Consider the following 12,492-nt stretch of genomic DNA (forward strand, 5'->3'; position numbering starts at 1 on the left):
CACTCTCTGGGGAAATGAGATTATTCATCTGGTTGTCCACGAGATCTAGAAGCATCCTACATTCCTCTTTTCCTTGCCACCTAAATTAGTCAAGAAGTCCTACTGGTTCTACCGCCTATAGACTCTCTGAATCCATTCCCACCGCTACTGCCATAACACAGCCTCTCAACAGGGATTGTGATTTACATAGCTGCCTGACTTATAAAACATATTATTTTTTATAATTTTTTTTTTTAGATGGAGTCTCACTCTGCCGCCCAGGCTGGAGTGAGGTGGCATGATCTTGGCTCACTGCAACCTCTGCCTCCCGGGTTCAAGCGATCCTCCTGCTTCAGTCTCCAGAGTAGCTGAGATTACAGAGGCCCACCACCACGCCCTGCTAATTTTTGTATTTTCAGTAGAGATGGGGTTTCACCATGTTGGCCAGGCTGGTCTCGAACTCCTGACCTCAAGTGATCGTCCACCTCAGCCTCCCAAAGTGCTGCAATTACGGGCGTGAGCCACTGTGTCCAGCCTATTTTTTATAATTTTTAATTTTTGTAGATAAAATATATTTCTGATTACATCATTTCTTTGCAAAAAAAAAATCCTCAATATTTCTCCATTACCTTCAGCATGAAACGGAATCTTTAAAATGACTTACAAAGTTCTTCCTGCTCTCACCTTTGGCTAGAGCATCTCCATCTTTTGCCATGTCCTTCCCTAACATCCTATGCTTCAGCTGTACTGATCCATTCTAACTTTCCATATGTCCCAATATTTTCGTCACTCTTCTGAGCCTTTGCACAGCACACTGTCTGCAATTCTCTTTTACCTCTTCTTCAACTAGCCAGCTCCTGCTCCTCCACCAAGCCTCAGGCAGATGTCACCTCCTCTGGGAAAGACTTCCCAAGCTCTCTTCCCTCTGGACTGCCCTGTCCTAGTGTTCTCCTTTGTCATATAACTTGTGCACTGCAAAGTAACTGTGTTCTGCAATGAACTGCGAGCTTCTCTATAGCTTGTATTCTAAAATGGGGCCTGTAGCAAAGTAGGTGCTTAATAAATGTTTTAGGAAAGAAATGATAAAAGGCACGACTCAGGAGCCAATTAATTACACACAGGTCTATTAACCATTCTATTAACCAGACACTAACCCCAAGACTGATTTCCTAGTGAGCTATCACCTTGTTCTACAACTCTTTTAGGTTTACCTAATTCAAACCCAATCCTTTTGCAGTTCCTCAAAAAGTTAAACATAGAATTCTCATATAATCCAGCAATTCCTCTCCTACGTATATAGCCACAAGAATGCTAGAAAGCAAGAACTCAGATAAATTGTACACAAATGTTCAAAACAGAAACAATCACAAGAACCAAACAGTGGAATCGACCCAAGTATCCATCAATGGATGAATTAATAATCATATATCCACACAACAGGAAATTATTCAGCCTTGAAAAGTAATGAAATTCTGATACATGCCACAACATGGATGGATCTTGAAAGTATTATGCTAAATGAAACAAGCCAGACACAAAGAAAACAAATATTATACGATTCCAGTTACATGAGGTACCTAGAATAGGCCAACTTATAGAGGGATAAAGTAGAACAGAGGTTGTCACAGGCTGCAGGGGCAGGTGGGGAGGGTGGAGAGGGTAGAAGAAATAGGGAGCTAATTATTAAGTGGGTACAGAGTTTCTGTTTGGGATGATGAAAAGTTCTGGAAAGGGATACATGGTGATGGTTACACAATGTTGTGAATGTGCTTAATGTCACTGAATCATACACTTAAAAAATTGTGAAAACAGCAAACTTTGTTACGCACATTTTATTACAATAAGAAAGGTTAACAATTCAACACTTGAGGCTGGGCACAGTGGCTCACTCACCCCTGTAATCCCAGCACTTTGGGAAGCTGAGGTGGGCGGATCACCTGCGGTCAAGAGTTCAAGACCAGCCTGGCTAACATGGTAAAACTCCCATCTCTACTAAAAACACAAAAATTAGCCAGGTGTGGTGGCGTGCACCTGTAATCCCAGCTACTCAGGAGGCTGAGGCACAAGAATCGCTTGAACTTGGGTGACAGAGGTTGCAGCGAGCTGACATCGTGCCACTGCACTCCAGCCTGGGCGACAAGGGCAAAACTCTTAAGTCTCAACAACAACAACAACAACAACAACAACAAGACAAACCACGAAGTGTTTTCACCCTGATCTTTGTTACCATCTGTCTGAAGATCCTAGAGCCATGAGTTACTTCTGCAACTGATCTAATAGTTTGATCAAACTAGAAAGACATTAAGTTCTGGGCCGGGCACGGTGGCTCACACCTCAGCACTTTGGGAGGCCGAGGCAGGTGGATCACGAGGTCAGGAGATCGAGACCATCCTGGCTAACAGGATGAAACCCTGTCTCTACTAAAAATACAAAAAATTAGCCAGGCGTGGTGGCAGGCACCTGTAGTCCCAGCTACTCGGGAGGCTGAGGCAGGAGAATGGTGTGAACCCAGGAGGTGGAACTTGCAGTGAGCCAAGATGGCACCACTGCACTCCAGCCTGGGGGATAGAGCAAGACTCCGCCTCAAAAAGAAAGAAAGAAAGACATTAAGTTCTGGCAGAACCAGAACTGACCACAAAGTCACCAGTACTGACAGCAAAACCCATTCCTGTTGAACTACTATATAGTGTTGGGGGATGAGTTTTACAGGTTTACAACTCATTTCATTAAAAACTTAAGAGATTAGCTGCTTTCCCAAGGCCGAACAGTTTGCTACTTAAATTTTATAGATTAAAATTATGCATATAAAGAATTACTTACTTTCACTGGATTATTGGAAGTTTGTAAGTTTTAAAAAAAATTGAATCCAAAACATATTGCATAAATGACACCTGCAAAGAAAGTATAATTTATAACTTCATAAGAAGTACTGTAAACACCAAGGAAGGCTGAAGATGTTCAGAAGAGCAGATATGAAATATTTAGTTAACAAGTGCCCTAACAGAGATACTCTAGAGAGGCAAGGCGGAAAAGCCAAAAAAACTGTACCACAAATATAAGCAAGACCTCCACCTTTTCACCAGTGTGCTGGATAACCCCAAGACTGATTTGCTAGTGAGCTACCACGTTGTTCTACAACTCTTAGACCACTGACCATGGGAACAGCAGGTTGAATCATCTGAGCCTCTCCCCTTCCTTATCTCCCTCCCCTCCCACAGGAATACCCCTGGAAAAGCCACTGTCCATAGAAATAAAATGTCGTTAGTACAGTGTCTATCACATAGCAGATGTTTAATACATACTTCTTGATGTTCCATTTCAAACTGAACTCATAGGGAAAACATTCACTTCAACCACATTTACTTTCTAGTCATGCTTCCTGAGATAGTCATTCTTTATACATTAAGGTAGAATAATCAAGTAAGTCATATCCACAAGACATATAGAGTGACTGACAATATATCTGTGTATATAGTAAGGTAGTTATAATACACAGATAACGAGAAAAACCATGAATGTTGATAAAAAAACACAAAAGACATTTTTCTGTGCTACAGAAATGGCCTTATATTTGCAATAATTAGGCACCCATTATCTTCACTTCATGTTGTTAGAAGAAAACAGAGCAATATTTCTATCCCTGGGTATATTTGATATGAAAACAACTGACAAAAGTAGGTCAGGGCCGGGGATGGCCTGTAATCCCAGCACTTCGGGAGGCTGAGGCGGGTGGATCACTTGAGGTCAGGAGTTTGAAAGTGGCCTAGGCAACATGGTGAAACCCCGACTCTAATAAAAATGCAAAAATTGGCCAGGCGTGGTGGCAGGCGCCTGTAGTCCCAGCTACTCAGGAGGCTGAGGCAGAATTGCTTGAACCTGGGAGACAGAGGTTGCAGTGAGCTGAGATGGCACTACTGCACTCCAACCTGGGCAACAGAGTGAGTGAGACTCTATCTCAAAAAAAAAAAAAAGTAGGTCAAAACCCCACAAAATGGTGAGTTCTGAATGTCACGTGTCTTATATGGGGTTACAAATCCTGACAAGACACGTGACAGGGTTTTCTGAAAGTCTCTGAAACTCATTAGTGCCATCTCAGTCTGTTTGGTTAAAAGCAGCAGCAAGGTAGGAGATAGTTGGTCTTTGTCTCTGGCCATCCTAATATGTCTTAGATAAAAACTGAAGGCAGCATGTTCCTGTTCTTTTTTCTGCATCTGCTTTCACAATAAATATCCTCTTCCCACCCACATATAATATTGGTGTTTTCTGGAATGTGTCCTTTAACCTACACTTGATCTTAGCCAAAAGGCCAAGGAGCGGTGTGTCCTTTAACCTAAAGAAGAGGTCCTTACAGAGATCAGAGATTTGACAAGAAGTCGACTAGGAGTTTGTGGCCTTCTGTCTATTCTAGTCCAGACGCAATTTCTCCTTAGTTCATGTTTTTCGTAAAAATCACTTAAGTTTTTTTTTTTCTATTTAGTGTACTAAGCAGAAACCACTAGGCAGTGCAGTGCTGATTGAGTTTTTTAGTTTTCTGGGATATGATTTTTAGCTGTTGTACTAGGTAATATATAAACAAAAAATGCTAAGTACCCACTACTTTAATTCACTAACTTTGCTTGTATTTGCGTGACATCTATATATCAGTTTCTCATGAAGAAAAACTATCATAAAAATTTTAACGTAAAATTTGACATGAATATTAGGAAAAATACACTTTCGCAATTTGGAGTAAGGTGAATTACACATCCTTTCCTTTTCTAGTAATTTCTAAATTTAGAAATTGAGAAATTTTCTAAAAGTGTCAATCTCAACTACCTCTTACCCAAAATGTTTCTTCAAGATTTTGTATAAATTAATTTACTTCATGCTATACATTTAGGAAGCAAAAATTCAATGAAAACCATTTCATGACTTCAAGCACAGAATTTCAGGATGTCAAAATCATTTGATATCAAATAAATGCAATGATTAAAACGACAATAATAATCCACTGCCATCAAACAAACTTTCTGCCAACCTGCCTCCCATTCCAGTACTGACAAAATCAAGACCACAAGGAGATAAGTGACTGAAGTGTATATACTTCAGAGTTAAATAAAAACATGGGAGACTGTAGCCCACATGTTAAAGAATACATTTAATTTTAACAGGGCAAAGAAACTAGTTTTTAAAGGTAGTGGTGGTGGTGGCTTAATTTTGAGTGTTCCTTTTATTTCCACCTGAAAAAAAAAGTGAGTTTTTCCTCTAACTGCTTCCCAACAGTTCAATGACAGCAGAACATCAAATCTATGATGGTACTGGAGATCTTCTATAGAGACAAGGAGAGATGCAACTTCGTGAGCATGTTTTAGTCTGCAGAAAGAAAGTGGAAAAGAGGAAGAGAGAGAGAGGAGAACAAAAACTAACTTTCCAGGCAGGGGAATACTTATAAAACCTTTTATGTCAAAGTTAGGATTTCACAACATAACACACTAATGCAAAATCCAGTAGCACCTGAAAGATTTAAGTAAATGCTGTCATCATTTAAATGCTTTTAAATATCTGTAAAAGACTGGAGGAAAAAAAGATAAAGTACATTCTCCAGAGAACAAATGTATTTCAAAATAAAAACTGTATTTTTGCTTTTCTTTTTTTTCAATTTTTGTTTTTGTACAAGATTCGATAGTTATCACATATTAACTTATACACAACGGGATCAACCTCCTCCTCCATGTCGCTTCAAGTCCACATGTTCAGGCTATAGTCCCCAACATTATTTTCTGAGAAATATATTACCACAGTTTGATTTAAATATAGATACAGTATATAATACTTGTCTCTGGGAAAAATCAAATTTTAATATGCAAATGTTTATATAATACAGAAATGGAAAAAGCTACAGTAGGCACACAACCTAATTATGACTTATGGATGATGATTTCTACATACTCTCCTACTGTAAATGAATAGTTAAAAGTCTTAAGAAGATTTTATATATATGTGCACTTGTGTCCACCTTATCCCATATACTGTACATGTCTATTGACAATCTGGGAATTTAAAGGTGCAGCCCTCAAGAGATTGTTAAATCATTAAAAAAGGAAACAATTAGGCTCTATTGGACAAGAAAAACACTCACAAAATTTCCAATTTTAAATTTCATATCAGTAGGAAAGTATTAAAAATAATTTTCTGTATATACATATGGGTATATGTATATATTGAATTACACATATGTCCCCCTTATCAATACAATTCAAATGGAGACATTTTGGTGAGTTTTTTCATTAAATGATCACTATGTCAAAATTTAAAAATATTTTACTACATCATTAAAATAATTCACTTGCCATTTCAACAGCTTACACTGGTTTTTAATTTTTTTAACTCTTCATAACTAAACTCCCTGATCCCCAGTGTTAAATCCCCTATTTAAATTAAAACTTGGTGCTCTTTGTTACTCAGAAACTGATGGATAAAATCACATTTACTTCAAAATTCCATCAATCAAATACATTTTGTTACCTGATTTATCAGAGAAATATCTCAGCTCTGAGCATGTGTATCTAAATTATTCTCCCTATAATAAATAGGAGAGGAAAATATCCTAAAAGAGATGGAGATAACATACATGATGTTACAGCACATATAATACATGATGATTGTTTGTTATAAATTTTTCAGAGACACCTGAAAACTCACTTTAGAAACTAACTTCAGAAACAAACCATTTATTTTTCACTCTAATGTAAATTAATATGTATGTATTTACGTACATACACATACATAAAAAACAAAATTGTCTAGTATTGAGTAGCTGTTTATGAGTGAAAAAATGGTTACAAATTGGTTAATTAGCTTAATTTTGTACTTAACAATTCGATCATTTTGGGGTACAAACAAGAAGTCAGTGCATTTATAGACTCCAGAGAGTCAGATACTCAAGCATACACTTTAGAAAAGAACCCTCCTCAACATCACAGGCATTGTACAGCAAGAATATATGTACTCTGATGCAATTCCTACTTTATAAGCAGACTAGACAGCACTTGGCTTACTTTTAAAATAGCTTCATAAAAGAAATATATCATATAAAGAAATGCATGTTTGCTAAAAGTCTTTTAAAATTACATCAAAACAACATTAAAACCTGTTCACTGAGAAGAGCCTATTGAATTTAATTCCTGTTTTGAAATACCTAGTTAACAGTTCAGAATATTGCCTTGTGAGGTTTGAATCAAGATGTGATTGATGTGTAGAGCCAGATAGAGCACACAACTCCATCTCTATCTGCCACGATCACAATTTAGATAGTCCTCTGATCAGCTGTTTGATGTAAATGGATCCCCTTTAAAATAGCTATACACCTTAAAATTATCTATAATAAACAGTTCCCCAATAACCATTATTATTCGTAAATTGAAATGCATTGATCATTCAGAAAAGATTTCTTGCAAAATATATAAATAAATGTAACTGCATATTCTGTAAATATACTTAACATTGCTAGACCAGACCGTCAATGACGGGCTGCTGTATTTCAGTACTGTGTGTCAAATTTATTAGAAATTTAAAAAGAAAAATTTCTGAGGGACTCAGCTGCCTTCGTTAGTTGGCTTTAAAATGTGTAATAAAATGGGAGACAGTATCTTCTCATAAATACATGGAATCAATATGGAAAAGTAAACTATACAACAGACAAGGTTAGAGAACATCAGAGTGTACCAGAGTAGTCACCAGAGTGAAATATCTTCCAGCACAAAAAAGGGAAGAACTCTATACACCCAGTTATAGTATATTTCAATTAAAGATACAGCTCTCTCTCACTCCTGGCAAGAATTAATTGGTAATGGCACTGCTTCTCAGCAGTGCAAAAATATCCTGAGAAATTATTCAGATTACAACAAAAGACAGGCTTTCATCACTAAGTTTTTGCACAAAACACAGCTCTAGATATCGTAAATAAATTAATTTAAAAAGCAGATAATCTTCACTGTGTTGAACACAAAAAGGGGATGTGACCCAGACATTGTTAATTCTCCCATTGGCTAATATCAGGAAAAAAGATTGCATTAAGTGTCTATTTATAACTTTCAGTTAACTATGGCCAATAATATACATGGAGGTAATTTGTAGTTCAAGTTTTTCATCTCTTTTTTCCCCAACTAGCTACAAGCTGGATTCTAAAATTTACAGTGAAATATACAATTCCAATTTTCAAAAGATCCTCCTCCTGGAGGAGTGATATTCAATTTTTTTTTTTTTTTTGTGCAATCTTGATGCAGAGCCTAAACAGTCCTATGAAGAGAGACAGTGTATCTTTTAATTAATTGGCACTGAAATTTCACTTTCCTTAGCTGCATTCTAGTAGCTTGGCCAAGTTATCTCGTAATTCTGTTAGTTCAAATATTTTTCCATCCAGAATTTCTAAGAGTGTCTTCAGGTTATTGCGAAAAGCTTCTTGTTCATTCTGACTTTTCTCCAGACGTTGCTCTAAGTCAGACAGTTGTCCCTCCAGGTCTTTGTTCCGAATTTCTACTTCCTTCAGAAACAAAAGTGTAACACGTATATATGTCAATTCATCACTTAGAAAACAATACAACTCTCTGTCATTACCAATATTGTGGTAATCAATGCAGTTTGACAGTCAGGATGAGCTTCAGAATCTTAATTTAGAACAATTTAAGGAGATTTTAGACTTGGCCATCCCAGAGAACAATACGGTTTTAATGACTGGCTTGATTATCACTCTAACTACTCAACAAAAATCTACTGACTCATTACTTTGTCCCAGGCAACACTCTAGGTACTTCAAATACCAAGACAGGCTTGAAGACCTATTTATGGATCACTTAGATATTATTTTTATTGCTGTCCACCTATTTCTCCTAATGCATAATTATTAGCAAACACAAGTGAAAGCAGGCAGAGAAAGAGAGAGAAATTAACTTTTTCTGTTTACTGGCAACTCTAGAGAAAGATTTAGACAAGAAAGTAACTCTCTAAAATGTGATTTTAGGATCCTCTGAACATGTAAATTATTCTTTACTTTGCCTCAATATCAAATAAATGTATATGTAGAGAGTATCACTCATCTGCTAGAAACTGTAGTGAAGATACATAATAACCATACATAATAGAGAATTATAAGTTAACAGTTCCAATATATTGCAAGCCAAGGGGAAAAAAATGATAAAAGGAAATCAAATGTTCATGACAACAAAAAAAAAACACTAAACAATTTTTTTTTGACAGAATAAACTCTGGCACACTTAAAAATTATTTAGAAGTTATTATTGCTTTTGTTTTTTTTTGTTGTTGCTGTTTTTTGAGACGCAGTCTCACTCTGTCCCCCAGGACGGAGTGCAATGGTGCAATCTTGGCTCATTGCAACCTCCGCCTCCTGGGTTCAAGCCATTCTCCTGCCTCAGCCTCCAGAGTAGCTGGGATTACAGGCATGCGCCACCACGCCTGGCTAATTGTTGTATTTTTAGTAGAGACGAGGTTTTACCATGTTAGCCAGGCCGGTCTTGAACTCTTGACCTCCAGTGATTCACCTGCCTCGGCCTCCAAAAGTTCTAGGATTACAGGCGTGAGCCACCATGCCCGGCCTATTATTGCCTTTAAAATGTCTCTAAATGTGACAAATATAATAAAGTGAGTCTAAAAAAAAAATGACATAAATCAAGCTAATGATTTCATTTTGGTTAAAAAATCAGATTGAGAAAAATGGGAGAAAGCTAACTATTACACTTTAAATAAGCAATTCAGATAAGCAATGAATTGAAAGTTATATATCCTTTCTGGAAAGCTCACTTTTACGTTTAAGAGAAACTAAGTGACTGACACAAATTACATTAAGATATATAAAGTATATGGGACAGTGAAAATATCTTGATGTTAGTTACACAACATGATAGCCTCAGAAAATAAGATGTTTCAAAATGTTGATACATCATTGAAATGTTAATTTCTAAAGGAATTCAATCAAGTCTAAAGGACAGTGGAAATTAAAAAAAAATAGATCACTGAAAGACAATCTGGTAAATGTTAAATGAAAAGAACAGAATATAGAGTAGCTCACTGAAACTGGTAAAAATTTGTATGCATGAGGACAAACACTAGGAATTAATGTAGAAATAGGAAATAAAAAATAGTTCTGGTGTTGAACTTATGGACACTTTTTCCCAAAAATTTATTTTTCTCCCAAGTTGGATAAAGAATGAAAAAAAAAATTAAAAATTAAAATTTTCTCACAATGTAAAAATTAAACTTTCAAGAAAAATAATTGGGGCAGGGCTCACGCCTGTAATCCCAGAACTCTGGGAGGCTGAATCACCTGAGGTCAGGAGGTCGAGACCAGCTTGGCCAACATGGCGAATCCCTTCGTCTCTACTAAAAATATAAAAATTAGCCGGGCGTGGTGGCATACGCCTGTAATCTCAGCTACTCGGGAGGCTGAGGCAGGAGAATGGCTCAAACCTGGAGGCGGAGGTTGTGGTGAGCCGAAATTACATCACTGCACTCCAGCCTGGGGTGACAGAGTAAGACTCTGTCTCCAAAAAAGAAAACATGGAAATTGGCTCGAATACATTTAAAAAGTAATAACTCTGAGTTATCTTTGTCAGTGGTTTGACGAGGCTCAAGCAAGGATGCTACAGATGAGTTGCAAGAGCCTGGGAAAATACAAGAAAGGAATCAAGCAGCTATAATGATTTTTAAAGGAAGAATTTAAGGAATTGAATCTCAAACTATTGACTGTTAGATGTTAGCCAGGTATGTTTCTAATCTCTTGACTTTGGATAATCTGCAAGGTCAAGATAAGTAAATTGAGAAGAGAATCTGAAACTAATAAAATATTTATAAATTCAGAAGCCAAACACATGGAGGTTTTAACTATGATGAAGGAAACAGATCCTGAGATCAAATGTAAAAATTCCACTCATGACTGCACAGCATGCTCTCTTGCCTGCTTAAACAATAAGCTTAAGGGTAGAATGTTTCCAACTATAAAAATAGATCAAATGTCACTCACTAGCAGACACCCACTTCACCAGGCACCACCCAGCTTGCCCTCTAAAGCCCTCCTAAAAATGAAAGGCTCCCTTGTTTCCTTGCCAATCAATGAAACAGCCAAACATTTTCAATGGAAGCAAGCAAAACACAAAATTCCCTCAGCTAATAAAATTGTGTTATTCTCTCCAGAATGAATCTCCTACTCTAAGCATCTCTCTGTTTGCAGGAATTTTACAAGTTAGATAACAAAAGGGACCTAATATACACTGCTTGATGGTGCTAGTCTATTTTTAGGCAAAGAGAATATGTTCCTAGAGCAAGAATAGACAACTTAGAGCACAGGGGCCAAGACCTAACAGAAGCCATAGTTAGTGGCACTTTTCAGGTGTCTACCTTTTATCTATCTATCTATCTATCTATCTATCTATCTATCTATCTATCTATCTATCTATCATCTATCTATCTATTACAGAGAGAGAATTTTATATACATATATTCTGACAGTAATAACTTCAGCACCTTTTGCTCATATTTTCCAACCAACCTTTCCCTTCCTGCCCTTCTATTTGTTATTTTTTTGTAGAGACGGGGTCTCACTATGTTGCTAGGCTGGTCTCAAACTCCTGGGCTCAAGTGATCCTCCTGCCTTGGCCTCCCAAAGTGCTGGGACTACAGACGTGAACCACCATGCCCAGCCTTGCCTTTCATTCTCCATCCAAACTCATTCTTCTGCTCACTATCATTTTGGCTCTGTTATTTCCCTCTTTTCCTTTACTGATGTAAGGCACACACCAGGGGCAACTAGAGAGAGGCATAGTTCAGCCCTGATAAAGCACAGTAGACCAGAATCATCAACTCCCTTCTGAGTTTTTTAAAAGGTGGGAGAGGATACAAGATGGCTGACTAGAAGCAATTTGTACTTGCCTTCTCTACTAAGAAGAACCGAAATAGTGACTAATCATACTACAAATGGATCATCCAAGAGAGGGCACTGGAATTCAACAGAAAAACTGACAAGAAATACCTAAAGCAAGGAAGGAGAAGGAAGTCGGCTTGGCCAGGATTGGTGGGGAGCTGAGATTCCCCAATATGCATAAAGGGTAAGAGAACCTCGGTGGTCCGTATTTCCACCATGAATCCTGCAATCCTAGCCATGGGAAAGTCTCTTGGCCCTCCAGGCACTGGAAACTAACACTGCTGGGAGACTGTGTGACAGCACTGCTCTCGGGAGAGCACTAGCGCTGGGTGCCACATAACCCCTGAGACCTAAGCTGCAGCAAGGCACCATTTTAGAGCCCACCTCCAATAAACTGCGGTGTCCTAGAGCCCAGCAGTGCTGTGGCTAAGGCTCAACAGAAACATGGGCTGTTATACCCAGTGCTTAGGTGCAAGTGACTGCAGGCTACTGCACTGAGGCTAAGTGCCATCAAGGCACAGGCTACCACCGTCAGGGCTGAGGGACAAGTGGCGTGCACACTTCCCACGCATCAGCCAAGGCTGCTAACAATGCAGGTGGCA

General features: G+C 37.9%; 1 protein-coding gene across 1 annotated transcript in view; it reads right to left on the reverse strand.

The window, feature by feature from the left end:
- Positions 1-6,673: 6,673 nt before the first annotated feature.
- Positions 6,674-12,492, reverse strand: part of HOMER1 (homer scaffold protein 1) — a 139,023-nt gene continuing 133,204 nt past the window's right edge. The window contains exon 9 of the mRNA XM_031935432.1: positions 6,674-8,500. Coding sequence (XP_031791292.1) covers positions 8,312-8,500 — 189 coding nt within the window. The 3' untranslated portion in view covers positions 6,674-8,311. The remainder of the gene's footprint in view (positions 8,501-12,492) is intronic.

The sequence above is a fragment of the Piliocolobus tephrosceles genome, chromosome 4 (genome assembly GCF_002776525.5).
Source record: "Piliocolobus tephrosceles isolate RC106 chromosome 4, ASM277652v3, whole genome shotgun sequence".
Taxonomy (NCBI): domain Eukaryota; kingdom Metazoa; phylum Chordata; class Mammalia; order Primates; family Cercopithecidae; genus Piliocolobus; species Piliocolobus tephrosceles.